The 27,571-nt window shown below is 56.8% G+C and overlaps 1 protein-coding gene and 1 long non-coding RNA gene across 3 annotated transcripts; one reads left to right on the forward strand and one right to left on the reverse strand.

The window, feature by feature from the left end:
* Nucleotides 1-9: 9 nt before the first annotated feature.
* Nucleotides 10-20,136, reverse strand: LCTL (lactase like). Of its 2 annotated transcripts, none has more exons than XM_062206188.1 (14): nt 20,043-20,136; nt 19,532-19,653; nt 19,017-19,180; nt 17,780-17,867; nt 17,416-17,525; nt 15,672-15,800; nt 15,493-15,588; nt 12,040-12,094; nt 11,787-11,948; nt 5,458-5,732; nt 4,659-4,785; nt 4,307-4,506; nt 2,547-2,610; nt 10-162 (listed from the first exon to the last, which is right to left on the reverse strand). In XM_062206188.1, the coding sequence occupies exons 2-14, from the start codon at nt 19,635-19,637 to the stop codon at nt 110-112; spliced, it is 1,629 nt and encodes a 542-aa protein (XP_062062172.1). In that variant the 5' UTR covers nt 19,638-19,653; nt 20,043-20,136; the 3' UTR covers nt 10-109. The 2 variants fall into 2 exon arrangements, with proteins under 2 accessions (XP_062062172.1, XP_062062171.1); XM_062206187.1 differs by lacking the exon at nt 10-162 and adding an exon at nt 1,416-1,531.
* Nucleotides 20,137-22,136: 2,000 nt separating this feature from the next.
* On the forward strand, nt 22,137-24,460 carry LOC133769604 (uncharacterized). Its single transcript, XR_009867216.1, has 3 exons — nt 22,137-22,185; nt 23,880-24,166; nt 24,297-24,460. It is a non-coding gene; the product is annotated as an uncharacterized LOC133769604 (long non-coding RNA).
* The last annotated feature ends 3,111 nt before the right edge of the window (nt 24,461-27,571 follow it).

Genomic DNA, 27,571 nt, shown 5'->3' on the forward strand with positions numbered 1-27,571 from the left:
GCGCTGAGGGCCCTCGCCAAGGTATTCCGCGCACTTTCTCTCTCCAGCTGCACTGTGATGCGATACCTTCCATGGGCATTGTAGATGAGGACAAGAGGCTTACCCGATGTTACCAAGCAGTAGAAGTCATGAACTGGCTAACTTGTTTTGGCCAATTAAATCCTAGAAAGCAGGGAAATACAAATTTTAAAAATGTTTGTTTAGGAGGCAGAGAAAAAGACAGGCAGGAGGAGTGGAGAGGTTCACTCCCCCAAGTGCCCAGGTCTCCCATGAGGGTGGCAGGAACCCAGCCATCTGAGGCATTGCCGCTGCCTCTCAGGGTGTGCGTTATCGGGAGGTGGAGGCAGGAGCTGGACTTCTCAGCACTGGGTTGTGTCCCAGCTGCTTCACTTCCCATCCAGCCCCTTGCTGAGGTGCCTGGGAAAAAGATGGCCCAGGTACTTGACCATGGGGATCACACTCAGGTGCTGCAGTGTGTGCCTCCATCCCAGCCAGTGGGGTTTCAGCTGCAAGGCCAACCACCTGTCCCCCACCCCCAGTTTTTTTGAGTCATCATGTCTCTGCATTTTAAACCTGTATAAGCATTGTTCAGAAACTTCACAGGAAATACACATTAAGAAAACTATGCATAAGTTTTTAAAAATTGCACCAAAATAAACATCTTGTCATTCCATTTTTGAAATGCCCTCCTATTTGTGGTAGAAGGAGCGGACTCCTGACCAACTTAACATTGAAGGCAAAATTGTTAAAAAGTTTTAACCCAGCCCAGCTCTAAGATGAAGCCCCAGATAGAAACATTTTGATTGGTGGTATTATTTTCATGGATTCTTTCGGTTAACACTATTTTCTACTGTGTTCCAGAAACAAAGGTAAATAGAAAAAAATTAAAATTATTTAAGTCATTTTGTCCACAAATAAATGGAGATGAGTTTGACCTTTCAGCAGAGCTGAAGTATTCTCTGGGCCAGTGACTGCTCTGTCCGAGTGAACACAGTGACTGCACTTGGCCTCCGGGGCATCTCAGACCAGAGCCTGTGCTCACTTTCTCCTGGCGAGCGTTGGCCCTGAGCCTCTGCATTGGACAGTGCTGAGCTGGCAGGCTGCTACGGTGACATGTTTGACACGTTCGAAATGTTTTAAAAACTCAGCCGACCAAATGGTTTGTATGCAGTGGTCCCACTTTTGTAAAATGAAAACGTGTGCCGAGTAGCAAAGTAGTCATGCCGACTTCGGGAGAGCTGACGTTAACAAGTGGTTTTTATTTGACTTATGCTTCCATTTTCTCATTTGTAGGTCCCAGCACAAAACAAAAGTTGGGGGGTGGGGATAATTACCGACGAGCCGGAAGCAGACGTGTGTGGAAACTTGCAGAGCCGGAAGGCGGCGAGCCCGCGGGGGCCGTGGCCTGCAGCCCCTCAGCTCCGCCTGCCCAGCAGCAGCAGCAGCAGCACGGCCGCGATGAGCACGCAGAGCGCGCACACCGTGGGCACCACGATCTCCGTCACCAGCTGCATGTGGCTCAGCAGGGGCTCTGCAACGCGACAGCCAGCGTCAGCCCCAGCGCAGGGCTCGGCCAGTGGGCTTGGCTGTGAGGCAGGGGCCTGGGGGGGCAGCGCCCTGTCGTCTAGTTACTCTCTCTCGGGTGCACTGAAGGCTTTGTAAAACCTTTCAGAAGAGACCGGCTGAGTGGCAGCGTGCAAGCCCCACCCATCCCCCTGTGTGTTAATCTCAGGATTGACAGCAGGTCTCATGGCTCCTCTCGGCTCTGCTGGAGAGGTGGGTGAAGGAAAACTCCTGAGAGGCCCAGAGAGGATGCCGTGCGTCCTGAGAGGGGGGTGAGTGTCGGCGTTGACAGTTTGATAATTTTTTACGAGCCAAGTGACTAGCATATTGTGTGTGCAGAGTGGCAGACACTTGCAGGCTGTGTGCCAGGCCCCTGGGTAAGTGGGGTGGATGAGGCAGAGCCGCCTGGCTATTTAGGTCTGCGGGGTGGTGCGTGCTGGGGCACTGGCTGGTAAAGCTGACGGGATTGTGCGATAGCACAGCAAAGACGAGCTTATTAACCAGGGGGTGTCCCGCTGACTGCCCCGTGTCTCTGCCCTTTTACATCCCGTTGCATAAGAAATGATGCCTTCTAGAAGGCGAGGCTCCTTGTTTTTTGTTCACTGTTGTATCTCCAGGGCTTAAAATACCCCCTTAACTAATAGTTGAGTGCTTAATAAAATTACTTGCTCAATGAGCAAATCTAAATTTGGAGTGTTTCATCGCATTTGGTGTAAGGGTTGACTTCCCTCCTCCCACAAGAACAAGAACTGCAGCTACATACATTTACAGCATGATTCAGAGAGAACCAGGAAGGATAAGCATCTCTCTCCTGGTAGGTTTTCATGTTTACAGTGCTTATGAAACATGAATCCGAATCACTTCAGAGTGAAGAAACATGCAGCTGTCCGTGGCTTTGGAAGATTCACTTCCGATGGCTGTCACTGATGTGTCACACTCAGTGTGACTCCCCCCTGCCCGAGGACAGACGCGGACGCACTCACCTGCGGCGAGCATCTGGTTGTCGATGGAGCACATGTCCAGGGCTTCGCGGTGCCAGCGGTTCACCTAATGGAAACCCCACAGATGAACAAACTAGTGTGAGACCACACTTCTTACCTGACATTCCTTTTGGAGTAAGTGTGGGGTACAGGCAAACATTTTAAATATCTGCCTGTGCTTTAAGCGTTCATATGCACCCCCACGTGCATGGCAGTGGGGGAGTCTGAGCAGAGGAGTATCCGTCCGGGCCAGGGCTTGTATGAGTGCCCGACAGCTTCCAGCTGCTGCCTCTCTGGTTAGTCTGGGCTCACGTTGACATTTTGGTGAACAAGTTTATTTCAACATTTTCAATAATTACTTTTGGGGATGGCACTGTGGCACAGTGGGTTAAAGCAATGGCCTGCCTGCAGTGCCAGCATCCCATGTGGGCACCGGTTCAAATCCCAGCTGCTGCACTTCCAATCTAGCTCCCTGCTGACGCACCTGGGAAAGCAGCAGCGCATGGCCCAAGTGCTTGGATCCTTGTACCCTTGTGGGAGACCTGTATGAGGCTCCTGGCTTCAGCCTGGCCCTGCCCTAGCCATTGCGGCCATTTGGGGAGTGAACCAGCAGATGGAAGAAACCCCTCTCTTTCTCTAACTGCTTTTCAAATAAATTCTTTTTTAAAATACTCATATGAAAGCACTCTATAGTTTATATTCCCTGCCAATTGGTGTGGCAACAGAGCTGAGAAGTTTATATGTAATTGAAAACAGGTTGAAAGGATTAGTAAGCTTGATTATTTTAACTTCATTGTGGAGCAATGCATCTGTAGGGCTCCACTGGTGGGTAAAGAAAATGCCATGGTCATTACCCAGTCACTTTACTTAGCCTTTTATACATATGCTGAAGAGTGAGCAGGAGCTGTTTGTCATAAGACACAACATTGTGGCATAGCAGGTGTATGTGACGCCAGCATCCCATCTGGGTGCACCAGTTCATGTCCTGCCTACTCCACCTGTGATCCAACTCCCTGCTAATGCACCTGGGGAAGCAGTGGAAGATGACTTACACCCATGGGTCCCTGCTAGCCATGTGGGAGACTCAGATGAAGCTCCTGGCTTTGGCCTGGCTGAGCCCTGACCAAAGCAGCCATCTGGGACGTGAACCAGTGAATGGAAGATCTCTGTCTCCCCATCTAACTCTGACTTTCAAATAAACAAATATTAAAAGGGGTGGGCGGGCAGCACCAGCATCCCATATGGGCTCCGGTTCAAGCCCTGGCTGCTCCACCTCTGATCCAGCTCTCTGCTGTGGCCCGGGAGGGCAGTGGAGGATGGCCCAAGTGCTTGAGCCCCTGCACCCACATGGAAAACCAAGAAGAAGCTCCTGGCTTTGGCTTGGCCCAGCCCTGGCCATTGCTACCCTTTGGAAAGTGAACCAGAGGATGGAAGGTCTCTGTCTCTAATTCTGCCCTTCAGACAGATAAAAAACAAGAGCGACAACATTGGGAGTACCGTTCAATTGTCTTGATTTTGCCCTGTCCTAACCTAAAGCAGGCAGGGCCCCAGTGTAAGTTCTAGTCATACCCCTAGCATTCTGTGTGTTAGGGGTGGCATTTTAAGGTGTGTTTGCTGCATGCTAAATAAATGAGCACACAGCGGGAAGTCAGGGGAGAGACAGGGCTGTGCTGTACCCCCTGCCTCTCAGAGATGGCCTCGCCCCGCTGTGCACCCCCGCTGCTGTCAAATCCAGGACACAGGACGTGGCGAAGTAGCCTCACCTCTCTCGGACTGGGAAACCCATTGGCAGCGATGATTTTCTTGTAATAGCGCATGGAGGCCTTTGGGTGGCGAGGCCTATTTCTGTCAATGAATCTGACGTAGTATAATCCGTATCGGTCCGCATAGCCTTTGTCCCACTCAAACTTGTCCAACAGAGACCAGGCGGTGTACCCTCTGATGTTAGCGCCGTCCTTCACGGCTGCAAGGACATTGTATTGTGTCAGTCCTTTACAAAGCACGATACCAAAACGCCGAAAGAAACGTAAAAGCAAACTTTGGCTGATCACGCGTGATCGGATCGCACGGGGTCAGGGGACACAGTGGAGCAGACAGCCTTAGTCCCGCTCTCACCTTTCAGCATCTCATTTATGTATCCCTTGAGGTAGTGGATTCTCCACTCATCACACAGCTGACTGCAGGGCACTCTTTGGGGCGCCCCGTTCTCTGTCACATAGATGGGAGGATCGCCATACTGCGTCTGAAAGGGAGGCACACAGCGGGCTCTCAACTGCTGACTTCCGGTAGGCGCTGGCACAGAGGCTCCTATGGGAACACACGCGTGAGCCTGCCGCCACTGAGTCCAGCGTGTGTTCACTTGGTACCTGCCAGTTCAGACGTTCCCCTAGGGACGAGTGGACCCGAGGCAAAACCATACAAAGAACCCGTTTCTTGGTGGTTCCCGCATGTCCCATCTCGGGTGAGAAGGGCAGCATAGAATTTCAGCTATGGGGCCGGCACTGTGGTGCCAGCGTCTCGTGTGGGAGCACCAGCTGGGGTCCCAGCCGCTCTGCTTCCGATCCGGCTCCCTGCACACCCCGCTAATGGGCCTGGGAAAGCAATGCTTGGGTCCTTGCACTTGGGAGACCCGGATGGAGTTCCCAGCTCCTGGTTTTGGCCTGGCCCAGCCCCAGCAATTGTAGCCAATTGGAGAGTGAACCAGCGGATTGGAAATCTACCCCTCTGCCTTTAAAACAGATTTTTAAGTAGCTAAGGATATACACAGAAGCGGTTCATTGGACGGCACACTGGGGAGCCTGAGAGTTGGAACTGTTCTCTTTGATCAGCTTTCAGAGGTAGGCGCCCGAGCTTAAGCCTGGAGAGCGGCAGCTCAGGCCTCGATGTCCACGACCCGGCTCCACGGAATAATCACCTGAGCAAAGTGGAGGAGCCTCCTGAACCCCCAGGGCACCGAGCGGAGCCACTGGGGCCCCAGATCCGGCCAGTCCGGGTCGGCCAGCTCCATGACGTCCCGGTCATTCTGGTAGCTGGGTCCCTGGCGGGGGGCGTAGCTCCTGTCCGTGACGTACCGAGTTGTGAAGTGACCCAAGCCCAGGAAATCCGAGGTGCCCTTAACGTAGCTCTTCTCCTGCAGCGAGAACGCCGGCAGCCTGGACGCCTCGAGGCCCTGCTCCACGCTCTTCCTTCCTGTCGAGACGGACAGAGACGTCATCGGGGCCAACTGTCACACGTGGTGATGCTGGCGTGTCGACACGAGGGCGGGCTCTCAGCAAACACAGCCTTAGGCTGGCAGAATTTTGGATGCTATTCAAAAAATGCCAGAGTCTGTATAGCTTAATAGTATGTTCACAGCACACGGCGTGTGGACAACCAAGCTGGCAGGGGGCCGGGAGGCCGGGGTGGGAAGGGGGTGACAGGGGCACGTCCACACTGTGTTGCTCAGACCTCTGTCTGAAGCAGGCTCCTCTCAGAACTGCAGAAGGGCGGTGCCATGGCTTAACAGGCTAATCCTCCGCCTTGCGGCGCCGGCACACCGGGTTCCAGTCCCGGTCGGGGCACCGGATTCTATCCTGGTTGCCCCTCTTCCAGGCCAGCTCTCTGCTATGGCCCGGGAGTGCAGTGGAGGATGGCCCAAGTGCTTGGGCCCTGCACCTGCATGGGAGACCAAGAGAAGCACCTGGCTCCTGGCTTCAGATCAATGCAGTGTGCCGGCCGCGGCTGCCATTGGAGGGTGAACCAACGGCAAAAAGGAAGACCTTTCTCTCTCTCTCTCTCTCTCTCACTATCCACTCTGCCTATCAAAAAAATAATAATAATAAAAGAACTGCAGAAGTGTATTGTTTTCACTGACCAATTCCTGATTTTTCTTTTGTTAATTTGAGGAGCAGCAGGAGAGAAAGCTCCCATCCGCTGGTTTACTTCCTAAAGACCTGCAGTGGCCAGGGCCGTGGCAGGGAGCCAAGAACTCCATCCAGGTCTCCCACGCAGGTGGCAGGGACCCAAGGGCTTGAGCCATCACCCACTGCCTGCCAGGGTGCGCGTGAGCAGGAAGCTGGAGGTGGAACCCAGAGCCCGATCTCAAAGCCAGGTGCTCTAACACGGCATCGGGCATCGTTACCAACGCCCTAAGCACCAGGTGAACGCTGTCTCCCGGATCCACTTATCCCTGCTCACTGACACGGCGGAAGTGTGGGGATAATGTCTGTTGAGTAGCCAAAGGGTTTTTTAAGAAAAAGATGTATTTATTTGAAAGGTAGAGTGACAGAGAGAAAAGATAAGACAGAGAGAGGGAGAGAGACAGAGAAAATCTTCCATCCTCTGGTTTACTTCCCAAATGGCCACAATGACTGGAGCTGGGCCTATCAGAAGCCAGGAGCCAGGAGCTTCTTCCAGGTCTCCCACGTGGGTGCAGGGGCCCAGGGGCTTGAGCCTCCTGCTGCTGCTTCCCCAGGTGCATAGCAGAGCGCTGGATCCGAAGTGGAGTAGCCGTGTGTCAAACCAGCGCTTATATGGGATGCTGGCGTCACAGGTGGCAGCTTTACCCATTACACCACAGTGCCGGCCCCAGATTTTTTTTTTTTTTATGATTTTATTGGGGCCGGCACTGTGGTGCTGTAGGTTAAGCCTCTGCCTGCAGCACCGGCATCCTATATGGGTGCTGGTTCAAGTCCCAGCTGCTCTTGCGATCCAGCTCTCTGCTGATGGCTGCTCCACTTCCAATCCAGCTCTCTGCTAGTGCACCTGGGAAAGCAGCAGAAGATGGCCCAAGTCCTTGGACCCCTGCACCCATGTGGGAGACTCAGAAGAAGCTCCTGGCTTCGGATCAGCCCAGCTCTGGCCATTGCAGCTATTTGGGGAGTGAACCAGAGGATGGAAGACCTTTCTGTCTCTCCCTTTATAAGTCTGTAACTTTACCTCTCAAATAAATATTTACCCAAAAAAAGTTTATTTATTTGAAAGGCAGAATGACAGGGAGCAACAGAGAAGATCTGCCATCCACTGGTTCACTCCCCAAATGGCTGCAATGGCAGAGGCTGGGCCAGACTAAAGCCAGAATCCAGGAACCTCCCCCTGGTCTCCCACGTGGGTGCAGGGGTCCAAGCACGTGGGCCATCTTCCACTGCTTTCCCAGGTGCTTTGGCAGGGCGCTGGATCAGAAGTGGAGCAGCCAAGTCTCAAGTGGGGATCTGATATGAGAATCCAACATCGCAACCAGTGGCTTCACCCACTGCACCACAACGCCAGCCCCACGTAGCCAAAGAACAGAACAACCCAGATGTCTGGCTGTGGGAGCTGGTTATTCGTGACGGAATCTAAGTCAGTACAGCTCGGAGCAGCCACTGGAAGAAGGTACACCCAACGTGGGCTGCCAAGATGCGCATCTGGTGAGGGCAGGCGCTGACCTGGCGGCAGCGACCTTACTCACAGAGGCACAGTCCCTCCCTGGAGGTGGACTTCCTTCGGGGGGCAGGGGTGCCTCGACTTCGCTTTATACTTTTTGGTGCTAATAAATGAATTCAACAATATACCCTTGTATATATGCCCTCGCCAAAAGTTTTCAATCAATGAACACAAAAAAAGCAACTCCTTGGGGGCTGGCATTGAGCTTATTGGTTAAAACGCTGATCCGGACACCCGTGTCCCCTATCAGAGCACCTGGGTTCAGAACTGGGCTCCAGATTCCGCCAGCGCAGACCCTGGGGGGCAGCAGTGCCACTTCCAGTCGTCAAAGCCCCGCCACCCACGTGGGAGTTCCAGCTATGCCCCAAGCTCTAGGCTCGTGCCCAGCCCTTCCTGGGAATATGAGAGGTGGACCAGGGGGTGCTCATGTGCATGCTTTCACTGTCTCTGCCCCAAATCAAGGATTTTTAAAAAAAATTTATTTACTTGAGAGGCACAATGAAAGACAGAGGGAGAGACAGACAGAGAGAAAGTGAGCTTCTATCTGCTGGTTCACTCCCCATCACAACGAATAGAGCTGGACCAATCTGAAGCCAGGAGCCAGGAGCTTCTGGGTCTCCCACGTGGGTGCAGGGGCCCAAGCACTTGGGCCATCCTCCACTGCTTTCCCAGGCCATCGCAGAGAGCTGGATCGGAAGTGGAGCAGCGAGACACAAGCTGGCGCCCATGTGGGATGCCAGTGTCCAAGGAGGCAGTTTTACCTGCCACACCTCAATGCTGGCTCTGGTAATGGTTTTTTGGATATGACAACAAAGACACACACAAACAATATACAGATTGGACTTTGTGAAAATTCACAAATTTTGTGTGTCAAAAGACATAATTAGTGGCTGGTGTTGTGACACAGCCGGTAAAGTCACCGCCTGCAATGCTCCAGTTCATGTCCTGGCTGCTCAACTTCCAATCCAGCTCCCTGCTGATTTACCTGGGAAAGCAATGGAAGATGGCCCTAGTGCTTGGGCCCCTGCACCCACATGGGAGACCCAGAAGAAGCTCCTGGCTCCTGGCTTTTAACTGCCCCAACCCTGGCCATTGGAAGATTTCTCTATGTCTCTCTCAGTAACTCTGACCTTCAAAATGAACAAATAAATCTTAAAAGGAATCAGCAATGAATAAAAAGCCAACCCACAGAATGGGGGAAAACTGTAAATGACATAGGGGAGAAGAGACTGAGAATATGCAGAGAACAGCCCCACCCCCGCAGTAACCCAATTCAATGCAGAGTGCCTCCAGAGAAGATGCACAGGTGGCCTACGTGAGAGGATGCTCAAGGTTCCAAAGTCGGGGGAAATGCAAACAAAAACGATGAGGAGATACCGCCTGGTACCCGTCAGGATGGCTGCTACCTGAAAGCCAAGACCACAACTACTGCCGGGACGTGGAGAAATGGGGACACTCGTGCGTCGCCAGGGCGCCGTGCTACGGAAGACAGCATGGCGGTTCCTTAAACTGAGAACAGAATGACCGTCCGACTCAGCAATCCCTCTGCTGGGGAGGTCGAGAGAACGGATAGCAGGGTCTCGAGGAGCCACCCCTACGCCCACGTTCATGGCGGCATTACCAAAAGCTAAAAGATGTGTGCCACTCACGTGCCCACCGACAGGTGAAGGGACAAGCAACACGTGGCCCACGCAGCGAGAGGTTGCCCAGCCTCAGAACGGAAGGCATCCCGACCTACAGCAATGGGGCAAACCTTGAGGACGTCACACTGGGTAAAGAACAGCCAATCGGGAAAAGACATGCTTGTATGATTCCACTTAGGTGAGGCACTCGGTGTAGACAAAACTGTTAAAGCAGGAAGTGGGGGGAGGGGGCTGGAGGTCGTTTAAGGAGCACAGAGCAAGAGTTTGCAAGACAGAGAGTTCTGGAGATGGATGGTGGTGATAGCCGGGCAGTCTTGTGAACACGCTACTGAACTGTACCCTGAGCAATGCGTATGGCATGGGCAGGGATGTAGCCTGGCAGTTAAGACGCCTGGTCCCACCCTGTGGCGCGGGCTCGGGTCCTGCTGGCTCCAGTCTGACGCCAGCTTCCTGCTGGCGCAGCCTCTGGGAAGCACTCAAGTGACTGGGTGGCTGCCACCCCTGTAGGAGCCCTGGGCTGTGCTCCTGCCCTGGCTTTGGCCCAGCCCAGTCCTGGCCATCGCAGGCATTTGGGGAGTGGACCAGCGAATGGGAACTGTGTCTCTGCCTCCCACATTTAAAAAACAGTAAAGATCGGGGCCGGCGCTGTGGCGAGTGGATAAAGCCACCGTCTGTAGCACCAGCATCTCATAGGCACAGGTTTGAGTCCCGGCTGCCTCATTTCCAATCCAGCTCCCTGCTAATGCACCCAGGAGGGCAGCAGACGATGGGCCAAGTGCTTGGGCTCCTGTACCCACATGGGAGACCCAGGAGAAGCTCCTGGCTCCTGGCTCCGGCCTGGCCCAGCCTGGCCCATTGTAGCCATCTGGGGAGCAAAGCAGCAGATGGAACATCTCTCCCTCTCCTTGGCTCTCCCTCTAACTCTGCCTTTCAAGTAATTAAATATATATATATAGATAGATAGATAGATAGATAGATAGATAATTTTTTAAAAAGGTGAAGATGTAGTAAAGATTTTACCACAGTTTTAAAAAATGGGGTGCCGGTTGAGCCTTGGCTGCTCCGCTTCTGATTCAATTCCCTGTTAACGGCCTGGGATAGCAGCAGAGGATGGCCCAAGCTCTTGGGCCCCTGCACCCACATGGGAGACCTGGGAGAAGCTCCTGGCTCCTGGCTTTGGCCTGGCCCAGCCCTGGCTGTTGTGGCTATTTAAGGAGTGAACGAGCAGCTGAAGATTCTCTCACTCTGCCTTTCAGTTACAGTGAATAAGTCTTTTTCAAAAATGGGGACAAATTGGCAGGGGGAAATGTGGATCTGTGCCCCGTTTTCTGCTGTGAAGTGTTGATGTGTAAAGACACGATGCCTGGAGCTACAGCAGTCATGCTGTGGCCAGGGCGAGTGGCCAACAGGCTAACACATGAGGTCCAAGTGGAAACACAGACTGAGCCTGCTTCCTGAGGACGTCCTGGGGGCTGGCACCATGGCACGGGGTTCAGCGACACCAGCAGCGCACGTCGGAAAGCCGGTTCGAGTCCCGGCTACTCGACCTCTGACCCAGTGCCCGCTAAAGCACCTGGGAAGGCCACGGAGGATGGCCCAAGTGCTTGGGGCCCTGCCACTCATGTAGGAGACTCGGATGGTGTTCCAGGTTCCTGGCTTCAGCCTGGACCATTGCAGCCACCGGGGAGTGATCCAGCAGATAGAAGATCTCTGTGTCACTGTGCTTTATAGACAGACAGAGATCTTAAAATTAAAAAAAGACAGCCCTGAAGGTTGGGTTCTTTCCAAGCCACTTCCGGTGCCGTTTCCGTTAGGCGACACCCAGACTCCGAAGGCCCTGAGTGCTCTCCCTGCCTCTTGCGCTCTCCCAGGCTCTGTGGAAACCACACTTGGAAAGTTCTAGGGTCCTTCAGCGTTGGGGAAAAGGAATGAAAAACAGGTATCTTTTGGGACGGAAGAGTTCTGACAGCCGTGTGCTGTTTTCCCCACAATAAGCCTTTTCCATAGACTTCCTCGAGACCCCTGAACGCCACCCCCCCCATGACAACGGCGCAGAACAGGCGAGGACGGCGGAGCACAAGAGGGGGCAGCTCGAGGAGTCGCCCAATCCTCAGTCTCCAGGGACTTGCACGGGTCTCCCCGTTCTCTGGGTGCTGGCCGAGCCCTCGAGCCCCGCCCCCAGGCCCGGCTCGCTCACCTATGCGGTCCTTCATGACCTGGGGGTAGTCGCCCGCATAGATGGGGTTGGCAAACCAGCCCAGGCAGAACTGCAGGTATCTCTCGGCAGCCTCGACGTCCTTGGGGTCGCTGACGTCCACGGGCTCCCCCCAGTCACAGTTCAACGAAATCCCCACCAGACCTTGCAGAGAGAAGGGGCGTGGAGGCAGGTGTGACCACGCCTCTGTGGGCACCGTGTGCTCCCTGCACGCAGGGCGTGCACCGCGACTCACCTCGCTGCTTGCCCCGCCACATGTCGTTGTAAGAGTGCCAGACGTGGGCGTGAGCCTGCGGGAGGGAGCAGATTCACCACAGTGACTGACAGGTCCACTTCCCCGCCCCCTCCATGGGGGTGGGCAGGGAGAAGTCCCATCCCCTCCTTCCTGGCCCCAGGGGCCCAGCCTCAGACCCAGGGTTTTCCTAAGCCCAGCCTGACCCTCGCCATCCAGTCTCCCTGCCTCTGACCTCTGGAGGCGCCCTCGGCCCTCATCCCACGGAGGAAGCTTGGCCCACCTCCAGCACAAACCACTGTGTCCTCATTTCTTCTTCTAAGCTTTTTACTACAGTTTCTTGTTTTTCTTCCTGCTTGTAGCAACTGCAGGGCGCTCAGGAAGGTAGGAAAATGCCATCAGGGAGTCAGGAGAAAGGCCAGCTACCCCGTGCACAGCCTGCCTGGGGCTGTCCCGTGTCTACGCGAGACAGGAGTGGGCTGCGCCGCGGGTTCTCACAGGCTCCGGGCTGAGAGCATCAGCACCCAGGGGGAACTTGGTGGGAACTTGGTTGAAACGCGGAGAGTGGGGCCCAGGAACCTGGTTTCAACACTGCTGGAGCTTGGGAGGCATCAACCTAGAAAAACCGAGTCTGCGGGCTGCAGGAGGGGTGGCCACTACCCACTGAGGACCGCCCCCACCCTCCCGCCCCAGCCTGCTCTCCCTACACTTCCTCCCTGCCAGCTAGAGATGACCGGACAGATGCAAGGAAGCCTGGGCCGTCCCAGGGAGCGGAACACCTCGGAGCGCTGCCGGGATCCCGCCTGCTTGGCTCAGACCTTTACGGACAAGGCCTGGGAGGTGTGCGCTATTACAGAGGTCTTCAGAGCCTTCTTCTTAAGATTTATTTTGTTCATTTGAAAGATGGTTACAGAGAGAGGTAGAGACAGTGACAGAAGGTCTTCCATCCACTGGCTCACTCCCCAGGTGACCCCAGTGGCCAGAGCTGAGCCAGTCTGAAGCTAGGAGACAAGAGCTTCTGGGTCTCCCACGTGAGTGCAGGGGCCCAAGCATGTGGGTCATCCTCCCCTGCTTTCCCAGGCCATAGCAGGGAGCCGGATCAGAAGTAGAGCAGCTGGGATAGCTGTAGAAGATGGCCCAAGTCCTTGGGCCCCTGCATCCACGTGGGAGACCTGCAAGAAGCTCCTGGCTTCGGATCGGCGCAGCTCCGGCTGTTGTGGCCAATTGGAGAGTGAACTAGAGGATGGAAGACCCGCCCCGCCTCTCGTTCTCTCTATGTGTAACTGACTTTCAAATAAATTAATTAATTAAAAAAAAAAAAAGAGGCCGGTACTGCGGCTCAATAGGCTAATCCTCCGCCTGTGGCGCTGGTACCCCAGGGTTCTAGTCCCAGTTGGGGCGCCAGATTCTATTACGGTTGCCCCTCTTCCAGGCCAGCTCTCTGCTGTGGCCAGGGAGTGCAGTGGAGGATGGCCCAGGTGCTTGGGCCCTGCACCCGCATGGGAGACCAGGAGAAGCACCTGGCTCTTGGCTTCGGATTAGCGCGGTGCGCCGGCCGCAGTGCGCCGGGCCGTAGCGGCCACGGGGGGGTGAACCAACGTAAAAGGAAGACTTTTCTCTCTGTCTCTCGCTGTCCACTCTGCCGGAAGGAAGGGAGGGAGGGAGGGAGGGAGGAAGGAAGGAAGGCAGACAGACCGTAAGTCGGAGCCGGTGCTGTGACATAGTGGGTAAAGCCACCGCCTGCAGTGCTGGCATCCCATATGGGTGCCTGTTCAAGTCCTGGCTTCTCCACTTCCAATCCAGCTCTGCTATGGCCTGGGAAAGCAGAAGAAGATGGCCCAAGTCCTTGGGCTCCTGTGCCCTCATAGGAAACCCAGAAGAAGCTCCTGGCTTCAGATGGGCCCAGCTGTTGCCGTTGTGTCCATTTGGGGAGTGAACCAGCAGACCGAAGACCAATCTCTCTCTCTCTCTGCCCCTCTAACTCTTTCAAATAATAAATAAATCTTAAAAAAAAAGAAGAAACCCTAAGAATGCGAAGGGTCTCCCTGCATCGTGAGTCTGAGGGCCCGGGGGTCACCCAGCGGCCCCTTGCTGTCCAGCTGGGACGGGCTGCCCGCCCACCTCTGCCAGGCGTCCCTCAGGGCCAGTCCCACACCCACTGCCGCGTCACGCTCACCTGTGCCCACACATGGCCTGCTGCGTGGCCCAGCTTCAGCCACCTCCAGCACCTGCTCTGAGTCTCCCCTTCCTTCCCCCGCCCCCACACCTGCCCTGCAGCTCCCCCAGGTAGAGGAGCTTGCACTGGCCCCAGGAGGGCCTGGAGGAGGGGCCGTGCCTGCCCTGCTTTTTTTTTTTTTAAGGTTCACTTTACTTATTTGAAAGGCAGAGTTACAGCGACAGAAGAGACAGAGGGAGAAAGAAATCTCCCAGCCACTGGTTCACTCCCCAAATGCCCCCAACAGCCAGGATGGCGCCAAGCTAAAGCCAGAAGCCAGGAACTCCATCCAGCTCTCCCATGTGGGTGCAGGGGCCCAAGCACTTGGGTCATCCCCTACTCTTTTTCCAGGTGTATTAGCAGGGAGCTGGAATGGAAGCAGAGCAGCCAGGACTCGAACCAGCACTCACGCGGGACGCCGGCGTCACAGGCGGTGACTTAACCTGATGCACAGGCCGGCCCCCCCACCTGCTCTCTACTGCGGCTCCCAAACAACGCATTTGTCCGAACTCCTCCCCACAGCCCAGGGCCTGGGAGCCCTACGCTGTCAGATGAGCAGGTCTAACCCCCACCGCGGCCTTCCTGGGCTCTGTCTCGTTCCCTCCTTCAACTCAGCCACTGAAGACTTGAGCCCTTAGCTCACGGTCACACCTGCGGTCAGCACTCCTCACAGGACAGTCTGGATCTCTGGTGACACATTTCTCCTTTTTTTGACAGGCAGAGTGGACAGTGAGAGAGAGACAGAGAGAAAGGTCTTCCTTTGCCGTTGGTTCACCCCCCAGTGGCTGCTGCAGCCGGCGCACCGTGCTGATCCAAAGCCAGGAGCCAGGTGCTTCTCCTGGTCTCCCATGCGGGTGCAGGGCCCAAGGACCTGGGCCATCCTCCACTGCACTCCCGGGCCACAGCAGAGAGCTGGCCTGGAAGAGGGGCAACCGGGACAGAATCCGGTGCCCTGACTGGGACTAGAACTGGGTGTGCCAGTGCCACAGGCGGAGGATTAGCCTAGTGAGCCGTGGTGCCGGCCTCTGGTGACACATTTCTACCCATACAGGTACCATCCCCTTGAATCGTGATGCTTCGTGGCCACCAGCAGGTCTCGGGCTCCGAGTCCAGCAGAACACCGCCCCCAGGCTATCCTCACAGCTTGGGAGGCAGAGGACTGAGCTCAGGCCCAGAGTCCGGGGCGGGCTGAGCTGGCACCGGAGGCCACCCCTGCCCCTGGAGCACAGCATCCATCTCACCTTAATGATGTGGTGTGCAGCCTTGTACAGGCCGGTCCCGGGCAGCCTCAGGCCCGGCGCGTGGAGGCCCGTCTCGTAGCCTTTCTCCACCATGGCCTACAGGAACAGGAGCCACAAGTGTCAGGGAGCCACCTGGTGCTGCAAGGGGCTGCTCTCGCCGGCAGAGGGCCCCAGCTCACCCGAGGGTCGCTGAAAGTGATCCAGTGCTTCACACGGTCCCCAAAGACAGCGAAGCACAGGTCGGCGTAGTCCCGGAAGTAGGTGGCCATGCTCGCGTTCTGCCACCCGCCGTATTTCACCTGGAGCAGCTGCCACGGAGAGAGGAAAGCAGGTGCCCAAGGAGGCCCTCTGAACCCCGCTGGCCAAATGTGTGGGAGAAACAGGGGCACTCACAGCACAGCAGGTGCTCAGGGGAGCAAAAGGGACAAGGTCACGGGCACAAAGACTTGAGAGCAGTGGCAGCGATGAACCGAGATGCGATGGCAACGTGGGGCCAATAACTTAAGCCATGGAGGTCTGGGACTCTGGCGCCTAGGAGGAACTTGGGGCACTGGCGGAGGAGGGGGTGTTGTGAAGGGAAAGCACCCGGAACACACGAGAGCTCCCAGGAGGGCTTTGAGGGGTGCTGCTGCAGACACCCCCAGGAGCCTCTGTGTAGGGTGGGGCCGCCTTCTCCAGCAAGGGTGCTCTCCTACCCCCACCCCTCATGGTGGGAGAATCTCCCAAGACTCATCATTCCTTTGAGCGCAGCTGGCACTCCCCTTGGGACTTGGGCCCATCGGTGCGAGTGTTTGGCCAAGGCAGGCCCAGACGCTGGCTTCCAGTTCATCTCCATAAAGCCCTCTCTGCCCCGCCCCCCCCAGCTTCCCACAGGATCAACCCCAATTACCAGTCACCTTTGAGGCCCTCCAGGTCTGGCCCTGATTCCTCTTCCAGTCCTGAGCCTTCCTCTGCTGCTCCTGCTCCCTGAGGTCCACCCCATCCCCAGTACCCCTGCCCCCGGGCCCTGCTCCCACCAACCGACCAGAGCACCTTCTCCTCCCCGCACCTGCCTGATCCTTTAGAGCGCTGGTGGGCCACACCTGCTCCCCAGCACCTCCCGGAAGCCACGCCTCCATCCCAAATGCTCTCCGCCTCGCAGCACCCAGAGCCAGGATCACAGCCTCATCAAGGGAATGGAGAACTCAGACAGCGACACCTCCCCGTCACCTTCTACAGCCCACTGAGGCCTCACGGGCATTGCTGGGGCGCAGGGATCGTAAGGGGGCGCGTGTGGTTCTGGCTCCAAATGGAGACAAAGGATTAAAACTTGTTCATTATGCCAGGTCGCCAAACCCTGACCTGAGAATTCTTCCCCTGCAGTTTTCTGATCTGCTGTTTTGATGTCAAGTGTGCTGCGAAACATGAGGATTCGAGCTGTTCGCTTACTACACACATCCGTGCAGCCAGTGTGCCCTCCGTGCCGCCAGCCAGTGCCATGGCTTGAACGTCTCCGACCCCTCAAGTTCAGGTTGACGCGGAATCCCCGGTGCCGCCCTGAGTCACCGGGGTCCCGCCCTCCTGAATGGGATTCGGAGTCTGTCCCTTGGCCCTCCGCCTTCTCCCACGCGAGGACACAGCCTCCCTCCCTGGGGCACGCAGTGGTCAAAGCAGCATCTTGGAAACAGACGCCAGACCCTCACGGGACGCCAAACCGGCTGGCACCTCGATCTCCGACTTCGCAGCCCCCAGAACTGTGAGAGAACACACCCCTACCCCATCAGCTCCCCGGGCGGCAGGATTCTGCTATGGCAGCACGAATGGATGGAGGCAGTAAGATGTGCTCAGGGATCCTACCACCCTGAGCCAGAGTCCAGGCCCCAGCACGCCCAGCTCCTCCAGCCAAGCCGAGCTCCCCGGCTCGGAGGCTGCGCCAGCCCTCACCTGCGGCAAATCCCAGTGGTGCAAGGTCACGATCGGGGTGATGTCGCTCCTCACCAGGGCGTCGATGAGCTCGTTGTAGAATCTGATGCCCTTCTCATTCACCTGCTCGGCTGCGGATGACACAAGTGGACGTGATGAGAAGGGACGTGGCCTTGACCCTCCGGGGCCAGGCTTCCTGGGCCTGAGGGCGTCCTGCCAGCACTCCTGCTCTCAGAGGGTGGCAGAGATCTGCAGGGAGCCGAGTGACCGGCAGCCCCGGGGCTCCTGGGCCAGTCTCTCTCATCAGGACTCTCTGAAGCCCGCTCAGAGCCAACGTGGCCCACAGGGGCTGCCCCTGGGCCTGGGAGGGGCTGCCCGGGCTCACCTCGGATGCCAGTGGGCAGGAGCCGGGGCCAGGACAGGGAGAAGCGGTAGTGGCTCACGTTCAGCTCCCTCAGCAGCATCACGTCCTCCTGCGAAGGCAGGGGCCAGGCAAGCCCGGTCAGCGGGGGCCCAGCGGTCCTTAGGGTGCCGAGGCTCATGCCTGCACACATTTCTTTTTGTTTTTTAAAAGACTGATTGATTTGAAAGGCAGAGTTACAGAGAGGCAAAGGCAGAGAGAGATCTTCCATCACTGGTTCATTCCCCAGATGGCCACAATGGCCGGAACTGAGCTGATCCAAAGCCAGGAGCTTCTTTCAGGTCTCCCACACGGGTGCAGGGGCCCAAGGACTTGAGGCATCCTCTACTGCTATCCCAGGCCATAGCAGAGAGCTGGATGGGAAGTGGAGCAGCCAGGACTCGAGCCAGCGCCCACATGGGATGCCGGCACTGCAGGCGGCGGCTTTACCCAGAACGCCACAGCACCAGCCCCAACCTGTGCATATTTCTCAGGATCTGTCTCCTCCCTGTACCATGAGCTGATAGCTCCTGCCCCATACATGCAACAGTTATGCCAAGATTCAGGGAAAATGCCGGCTATGGAGCTGCTTTGAGAACACCATTGGGGTGTTCCTAAAAAACTCGGGCGAGGGGGCTGGTGTTGTGGCATAGGCGGTAAAGCCACCACCTGTGATGTCAGTCTCCCATATGGGCACAGGTTCAAGTCCCAGGTGTTCTTCTTCCGATCTAACTCCCTGCTAATGCACCTGGGAAAGCAGGGGAGGATGGCCCAAGTGCTTGGGCCCCTGCACCCACATAGGAGACCCGGAAGAAGCTCCTGGCTTCAGCCTGGCCGTTGCAGCCATTTGGGGAATGAACTAGAGGATGGAAGACTTCTCTCTCTCTCTCTCTCTCTCTCTCTCTCTCTCAAACTCTGTAATTCTGCCTCTCAAGTCTTTAAAAAAAAATATATATATATGTATATATATATATATACATATATAAAAACTCGGGTGAAGCTCCCCGAAGCAGACAACCCAGAGAAGAAAGTGGGAGCCGAGGGCCAGCTGGCGTCACTCATGCCACAGGGGGCACAAGCCACAGGAGGGCCCAGAGGACACACCACAGGCTCGGGTGAGGCCCTGCTTCCCTGGCCGCTCCAGCTGGCTGGGCACTGGGTTGACACATCCCTGGGGCTCCCTCTCCCCTCGGCTAGAGGCGCACCTGCACTCCCCACTCACCTGCACCTTGTAGTAGCTGTCGCAGGCCACGTCTGCCGTGTCATCCCCGAGCACCTTCCCTGTGCCGCTGTGTGTGAACGCGTCCCAAATGCTGGGCCCCTTCCCGTCCTGGTCCCAGGCGCCCTCCGTCTGGTAAGCGGAGCTGCCCACACCCCAGGAGAAGCCTGCGGCGGGGGAGATGTGGGGAGAGCCCCCTGCTGGGCTCCGCACCACCTCCCCCCACCCCAGCTCTGTCTCCCTAGGACCTAGAGCTGGTGGGCTAGGGTGGGCAAAACTCTAGCACCTTAAAAACTTGGGGGCACAATTTTAGCTCTGATTAATATTTATTACCAGTATAGTTTTTCAGTAACTAAAAAAATTTTTTTTTGCTAGGAACTTCTTTTAGTTTAGAACATATTGGAAGGATGTTTCTCCTCCTACCAGCCAGGAAGCGAAAACCCCAAAGACATCAGCCAGCCAGCTGAGGTGGGCAGGCCGACAGACGGACAGACAGAGCGGCCGAGGGACGGACTTACCCACGGGGAAGGTTCCATAGTAGAAGGTGGACTCTTGCGCAGCGCCCTTCCTGGCGGCCCCCAGCAGGAGCATCCACCAAAGAGTGACAACTCGCACCGGCTTCATGGCACCCGCCCCATACCTGCAGCGAGCACACCTGAGCCGTGTAGGCCCCGCCGCCAGTCCAGGGGCAAAGGCCAGGGAGGGTGGGACCCACCCCCTCAGCAGAGGCAGAGGTTGACCCCAGGAGGAGACAAAGCCGCCCTTAGGGAGCCCTGGGCTGGGCCAGGTTCCCACCATGGTGCCCTGTCTTATGGGGGAGATCCAGACGTACCCTCTCCCCAGACAGGTGGCCTCCATCTGTGGGAAAACCACCCCGGCCCAGGAATGCTCTAGTCTGATGGCGGAGGCAGGATGTGGCCCAGGGCCTCCGCAGCTTCTCCCACTTAAACCCAGAGGGGGTCCGGGGCCTGCGGCCTGAGTGTCCGGAGGCTTCCTTCCCTCTGGGATCCCCTCTCTGGTGCCACTTACCCAGGATTGTCCTCTGTCCCAGGCGCTCCAGGACAGAGCTTTCCCAGACTGTCCCCGAGAGCAGCGCCCACAGTGCAGCCGAAGGCTCTGGGTGGGGGTGTGGTTCTGTGGCCTGACCCCCTACAAAGGGTTTCAATAGCCCCATGGAGGGGGGGTGGTGGTGGCAGGAATGCTGAGCTGGCCCGCGGGGCCTGAGTCAGCAGCAGGGCCTTGGCCCTGGGCCGTCCACTGAGGAGGGGGAACCCAGGCCTCCTGGGCCCAGAGAGTGTGCACCCTGGTGTGGGGTGCTGGGGTCCGTCTCTCCCCCCTCCCTGCTGCTTCCTCTTCAGACCCTTCCTGCATTCCCACCCCCACTCGCTCAGCAGCACCGTGGTGGCTGGAGCACACCCCCCAACCCCAAAGAGGCCTTACCCTCTAGCACCCCCTCACCGCCCTCACCCCTGCCTCTGGCCTCAGCAGAGCCCCCAGGTGCCTCTCGCACCTGGGCAGGCCTCCACCCTCGGTTGGTTCCTTCCCTTCCTCTTGTTTCCAGGTCTCTGATGGACAGCACCTGTTTCGGGGACACCTTCCTGGACCCCCTGACCACTCCCCCCGTGCTCTCCTTCCACACTGCTGGTCAGGCTCCCGGGAGGCGGGGCTGTGCCCATCTGTTCCCCCAGCACCCCAGTGCCACTCCACAGCTAGCGCTCCCCATGGGTCCCGCTGCTCAGGCTGTGCTGCCAGCAGGCCCAGGGTTTTCACAGACTGACTCCTCCCACCAGCCTGAGAAAGCTGCGGCAGCCATGGGCAGGGGCCTATTTCTAGGCCCACTCTGGGCCTGGCTGCTGGCCTCCAGGGAGGGAGCGCTCTGAGGCCAGCACCAGTGAGCCGGGACACTGCATCAGGTCCTCCTCGGACGCACGTGTGTCCATCTCCAGCTCCAGACCAGCCAGGAGCCGGGGCAACCCCCCCCACACACGCATGCCCAGACCAGCCCAGTAGGCCCCATCTGCGCTCTTCCTGTGGAGGCGGAAGTGAGCCCCACCGCCATTTTGAGTGTGTAAGGTGCAAAAGCGGCCAGGGCAGCTGTGCGGGACACAGAGCCGCGTGCAAATCAAAGGGCCGTGCGCAGAGGGGCCCGATCTAGAGACCCAGAGGGCGTGGTCCCCGACCTGATAGCCGCTCTGGACAGCGTCCGGTCCCGGGCAGGGGTCAGTGGGCTCTCTCTTCCTGCTGTTCTCCCTTGCGCTTGAGCGTATCCTGCCGTAAAGCACGTCTGGGTGGCTGTCCCAGGGGAGTCAGAGACCCTGGGAGGGGCGCCCCTTTCAGGGCCGAGGACCGTACGGAGCTCCTCCCCCACGGTCATCAGCCAGAGATTTGCTGCGGAAGGCCTGGGCTGGGGAGGGGGTGCGTGGGAGGTTATGCTTCCCTCCCTCACCTCCTGCTTGTCTGAGGGGCCCAGCTGGGGGCTGGGGCTGGCTCCCCTGGGTCACCTGGCAAAGCCTGGGGTTAGGGGTCTTAAGACCCCCCCCAGCCCCCCACCCCCGATCCTGAGCTTGCCCACGCACGTTGACGGGGCAGGAATGCTCCTCCGAGTGGATGCCGGCGCTAGATGCCTTAGCAAAAACCTGGTGATCGGACGGGAGGGTGATCAGTGGGGGTGTTTCCTCGCCAGATTTCTGGCTTTTCTGCCCTCTATCCTTGGCTCTGCAAACATTTGCAGGTGCTGAGGGTCTCAGTGGGGGACAGGGGTGGTTGTAGCCATTGCACAGGGGCTGGGGAGTCCTGGAAGTGTGGACAGGATACTGTGGAAGCCCAGGATGGAGGGGCTGGCTGCCCAGAGAGACTCTTGATGGTGTGGAGCAGGGGCCCTGCAGCGGGGCCTGGGGACCGGAAGGTGGGTCTGTGCTCTGCTTGCACCGGTCCTGCGGTACAACCTCGGGCCGGGGGCCAGGCTGCGGGCCACCTCCCTGCTGTGTGCCACCTGCCATGGCGCCGGTCGTGCCTCACGGGCCGGGGGCTCTGGACACCCGCTCTCTAGGCCGAGCAGGCAGGAGCCATACAGCTTTAAGAGCTGATGTCATCTCTGAAAAATGCCGGAGCCAGGGGCCCAGTGTTTGTGTTGGAGGGTGCTGGTCAGCTGGGCACGGCCAGGATGCCTGAGGTTTGTCTCCAGACCACCTTGCCCTGGGCAGGCCCTGGTGTGTGGGGGAGGGGTGGGTGGCTCTGGGGCCCCTGTTGCTTCCTCCTCCTCCTCCTCAGCCAGGAGTTCAGAGCGGGAGGTCCCACGCCCCCAGCCCAGGACTCCTGGCTGAGCTCTGTGGCTTCTAGGGACGGACTTGGTGAAAGGAAACAGCGTGGCTTTGGCCCTGGGAGCAGCACTGGGTCCCCAGGCATGAGGGCGTGATGGGTGTGGACAGTGGGAGCAGCCAGGCAGGCTCAGGGCCTCCTGAGCTCGCCCCTGCCCGCTCTGGGCCTCCATATCTAAGACTGACTCGCGAGAGGTGGACCAGGGGTCCAGGAAGACCAAGCCCAACCTCTGTCTCGCCAGGGAGGGCTTGGGAGATTCAGGGCTGGCACCCGTCTCCAGGACCAGGGCTGCTGGGTGCCGAGCGAGCTGCTGTGTCGGCGTCTGCCCCGTCTACACTGCTGAGCCCAGCAAACCTGTTCCCTGGCCTCAGGAGCTGGTCTTTCTCCAGGGGTCTCTGGGTCCCTCCCACCCAGCCAAGACGGGGCCACCTGCAGCCCAGCTCAGCTCTGCCCCGCCCTGAGCTAAGGGACAAGAACCAGAGCAGGAGACAAGGTTCACTCCTGGATTGCTGTGTGACCCTGGCCAGCCAGTGCCCCTCTCTGGGCCTTCAAGTCTCCTGTGCAAACAGGAGGCCGTGTGTGCTGACATCTCCCTTCGCTCGGGATGCTAGGGTAGAGATGACAGGCGTGGGTTTGGGTTTGTTCTAAGATGGCTGGATAACAGTGAGGGTGTGTGGATGAGAGATGTCCAGCCCGTCGGGAGGTCAAGGCTATCTGTCTGGGAGACGGTGGGGTGGGGGTAGCACTTGGTTTACTAGGAGCACTCTGGACCTGAGCCCAGAGTTTCTACTGGGCCTGCTTCTAATGGTGCCGCAGAGACGAGAGAAAGGGACTGGACTGGGGGAGGGCAGAATGTGGAGTAAACAGAGCGATGGTTAGGATGAGACTGCGCAGCAAAAGGTTAGTGGACGGGCAGGCGTTTGATTAACATGCCTGCATCCCATAGCACACCCCCTGGGCTTGATCCCCAGCTCTGGCTCCTGACCCAGGTTCCTGATGCAGACCCCGGGAGGTTGCAAAGTAGCTCAGGTAGTTGGGTGCCTGCCACTCACGTGAGAGCCATGGACTGAGTTCCTGGCCCTGGCTTCAGCCTGGTCCAGCCCCAGCTGTTGAGGGCATGTAGGGGAATGAACCAGTGAATGAAAGCTTTCTCTGTCTCTCTCTCTTCCTCACTTCAAATAATTAATGTAGAAACTATTTGTGGGGCCAGCATTGTGGCATAGCAGGTAAAGCCACCACCTGCAATGCCAGTGTCCCATTTGGGCGCTAGTTCATGTCCCGGAGGCTCCACTTATGATCCAGCTCCCTGCTAATGTGCCTGGGAAAGCAGTGAAAATGGCCTAAGAGCTTGGGCCCCTGCACCCACATGGGAGAAACTGATCCCAGTTTCAACCCTGCCCAGCCCCAATCCTTGCAGCCATTTGAAGAGTAAACCAGCAGGTAGAAGATCTCTCTCTTTGTCTCTCTCTGTAACTCTGCCTTTCAAATAAGTAAGTAGATCTTAAAGTAAAGCCATTTGTGGATTAAAATTAAAAGATTTCTTTTCAGGGTCTGGCACTGTGGCATAGCAGGTAAAGCTGCTACCTGAGGCACCAGCTTCCCATAATGGCGCCGGTTCGAGTCCCGGCTGCTCCACTTCTGATCCAGCTCTCTGCTAATGGCCTGGGAAAGCAGTGGAAGATGGCCCAAGTGCTTGGGCCCCTGCACCCACATGGGAGACCTGGAAGAAGATCTAGTCTCCTGGCTTCAGCCTGGCCCCGCCCTGGCCATTGTGGCAATCTGGCCATCTTCTGGCAGATGGAAGATCCCTCCTGTGTACTCTACCTTTCAAATAAGTAAGTGTTTTATTTAAAATTATATAAGGTGGGGCCGGCACTGTGGTGTAGTGCGTAAAACCACCACCTGCAGTGCCTGCATCCCATATGGGCGCTGGTTTGAATCCTGGCTGCTCCACTTCTGATCCAGCTCTCTGCCATGGCCTGGGAAAGCAGCAGAAGATGGCCCAAGTCCTTGGGCCCCTGCACCCATGTGGAAGATCTAGAAGAAGCTCCTGGCTCCTGGCTTCCGATTGGCCCAGCTCTGACCATTGTGTCCATTTGGAGAGTGAACCAGCAGATGGAAGACCCCCCCCCCCCCGCCTCTCTCTAACTCTGCCTTTCAAATAAATAAATAAATCTTTAATATATATACATATATAATGTTTTTAGTACTCAAAATTGTGAAATTCATGCATATGAGAGGACTCCAAAAAGTTCATGGAAATAGTTATTATAAAAATATAGGGGCCACTGCTTGTGACATCAGTATCCCATATTGGGGTGCCAACTGCTCTGCTCCTGATCCAGCTCCCTGCTAATGCATCAGAGAAAGCAGCAGAAGATGGCCCAAGTGCTTGGGCCCCTGCCACAAGTATGGGAGACCTGGATGGAGTTCCTGGCTCTTGGCTTTCGCCTGGCCCAAACCTAGGTATATTGGCCACTTGGAGAGTGGGCCAGCAGAGGGAAGATCTTTTCTCTCCCTCTCTCTGCCACTCTGCCTTTCAAATAAATAAATAAGCACCTATGCATGGATTTTAAACAAGTTTTCTAAAACTTTAAGTCAGGAGCCAGGAACCCCATCCAGGTCTTACCCATGGGTGGTGACAACAGCCTGGGTCAGGCCAAAGTCCAGAGGCAGGAGCTCCGGCCAGGTCTCCCACGTGCCGACATCTGCAACCTCCTAGACGCATTAGCAGGGATCTGGGATGGAACTGGAGGAATGGCGCCTCGAACTGGCACTCCAACATGGGATGCCGGTGTTGTAAGTGGTGGCTTAACCTGTTGTGTTAAGGCACTTACGTTGAGGTGGCTGATTGGTTTAGTAGTTAAGCTGGTGCATCCCCTATCAGGGTGTCTGGGTTCGAGTCCCAGCTCGGTTCCCAATCCCAGCTTCGTGCTAGTGCATATCGTGGGAGGCAGAAGGTGACGGCTCCAGCAGCTGGGTTCCTGCCACCTATGTGGAGCCCTCGATCGAGTTCATGCCTTGCAGCTTTGGCCTGACCCTGGATGGCATGGGCATTTGGGGAATGAACCAGCAAATAGGAGCTCTCTCTCTCTCTCTGTGTCTCTCTCTGCCTTTCAAATTTAAAAAAAAAAAAAAAAAGCCCCCTACCTTTCCATTCCATTGTCGATGAACATTTTGCAGGGCTTTCACATAACTTTGAATGTTAGCTTGGCATTTTGCTGGCTGGGTGCTCCATACGTATTGCAGAACTCCTCTGGGCCCTGTTTTCCATGTATAAACGCAGAGGCTAACAGCACCTGCTTCGTGGGATCCTCGGAATGCTACGGAGGAAGAGATGAGGAACGCAGAGCCTGGCAGACAGAAGATAAAGGAACCCTGTCGTCAACACCATCCGTTTGGTTTTATTTTAAAGTTTTACTTACTTCTCTATTTTAAAGATATATTTTATTTATTTGAAAGAGTCACAGACAAAGAGGGAGAGACAGAGACAGCTCTACAACAGCTGGGGCTGGGCCAGGCTGAAGCCAGGAGCCAGGAACTCCACCTGGTTCTTCCACATGGGTAGCAGGGGTCCAAGCACTTGAGCCAGCCTCTGCTGCTTTCTCCAGGTTCCTTAGCAGGGAGCTGGATGGGAAGTGGAGCAGCCAGGACCTGCACCAGCGCTCACCTGGGATGCCGGTGTCGCAGGCAGCAGCTTCTCCCGTTGCACCACAAAGGCAGGCCCCCACGCCATCCAACTGTGCACGTGCTCTGGGCAGGGCACACACCTCAAAGGCAGGCGTTTCCTGATGACCTGACAGCGGTCTCAGAGACCTGAGAGTCCAGGCGAGTGCCCAGGTCCTGGATGCTGCAGGCTCTCTGCAGGGAGCCAGAGCCACAGTCGCTAGCTATGGGAGGCGCGTCCCGGGCTCAGTGGCTCCTGAGGGCTGCCGCTGGCCCTGGTTCTGTGAACAAAACCCACAGCTTTCTGCAGCTGGATGATAGCACCTGATGCCCACGTTATTTCTCAGAGCTTCCAACTTCTCATTCCAAAAAAATGTTCAGCGGCAGGCCTGGCGGCCCAGCAGGTTCGGCCACTCTGCTTGGGACACCCGCATCCCGTATCCAAGGGCCTGCGATTGAGTTCTGCCCCCGCTTCTGATCCAGCTTCCTGCTAGCGCACACCCTGGGAGGCAGCAGGCGACGGCTCGAGTGCTTGGGTCCCTCCCACCCACATGGGAGATCCGGATGGAGTTCTTTGGCCTGACCCAAACCTGGCTGTTGTAGGCATTTGGGGAGTGAACCGGCAGGTAGATCTCTTTCTGTCTCTGCCTCTCTGTCACTCTGCCTTTCAAATAAACAGAAATCAACACCTAAAAACGGCCCTCTGTGACTCTCCCCAGCATTTCCAGATATCAAGCCTGGAGTGAAATTTCAGATTTCCCTGGGTTTTCCCATCGGCTGACAGCACAGGAACCAAACATCTATAAATCATCTCTCTGAAGGGGATCAGGGACCGGCTAGGCAGACTCCCACTGCTGGTCTGGGTCACGTGGCGATGCTCATGGGACCAAAATGCAAACCAGAGCTCCAACAGGAGGGACCTCCAGCAGTGATAACTCCACCACAAAAGCCACACTGGACACAGGAGAGCACGTGTCCTTCTTCTGAAGAGCATGCAGACAGCTGAGGGGTTCTGCCATCACAGGACCAGTGGCAAAAGAGCATGTGGGTTTGTGGCCCAGGATTGCATCCAATGCAGGCAGCATTGCTTGATTCCCCAGTGCGATCTTTAAAAAAGTAGCCCATTACAAAGAATTCACTCCCCCCACCCAAATAATAACACATGCCCAAGCATACGGGAGAACTGAAAGAATGGTGCAGTCCCCGCCACATGCCGCCGCGGGGAGTGTGCGTCTGACCACACACACAGCTCTGCCACATGCTGACCCCTCTCCTCCCAGCAACTCAGCTTCGCCCCGAAACACTTCAGCAGGTGCATCGTTCACGGTATCTGTTCCTGCTGCTTCTCTTTTTGGGTTAATATTTGCGTCCGATGAAATGCACGAAGCTCAAGGGTGCGGTCCCGTCAGGTTGGACAAATGCCGTCACTCGTGCAGCCGGGCCCTGGTGGGGACGTCATCCTGCCACCCCTTCCTGTCTGAGGGCTTTTGGGGGAAGTTCCCGCAGGCCTCAAGAGCGGGAATCTCTGCTATCTTATTTACTCTTAGCTCTAGCTGCTTGGAAACGCTGTGATG

This window comes from Lepus europaeus, chromosome 11, assembly GCF_033115175.1.
Source record: "Lepus europaeus isolate LE1 chromosome 11, mLepTim1.pri, whole genome shotgun sequence".
In the NCBI taxonomy this organism is placed as follows: domain Eukaryota; kingdom Metazoa; phylum Chordata; class Mammalia; order Lagomorpha; family Leporidae; genus Lepus; species Lepus europaeus.

Coding starts and splice junctions, on each gene's coding strand:
- LCTL (XM_062206187.1), bottom strand. CDS start 19,637: ATGAAGCCGGTGCGAGTTGTCACTCTTTGGTGGATGCTCCTGCTGGGG. Junction 19,181..19,531: donor CTATGGAACCTTCCCCGTGG/GTAAGTCCGTCC, acceptor CCCCCGCCGCAG/GCTTCTCCTGGGGTGTGGGC. Junction 11,949..12,039: donor GTGGCGGGGCAAGCAGCGAG/GTGAGTCGCGGT, acceptor TCTCTCTGCAAG/GTCTGGTGGGGATTTCGTTG.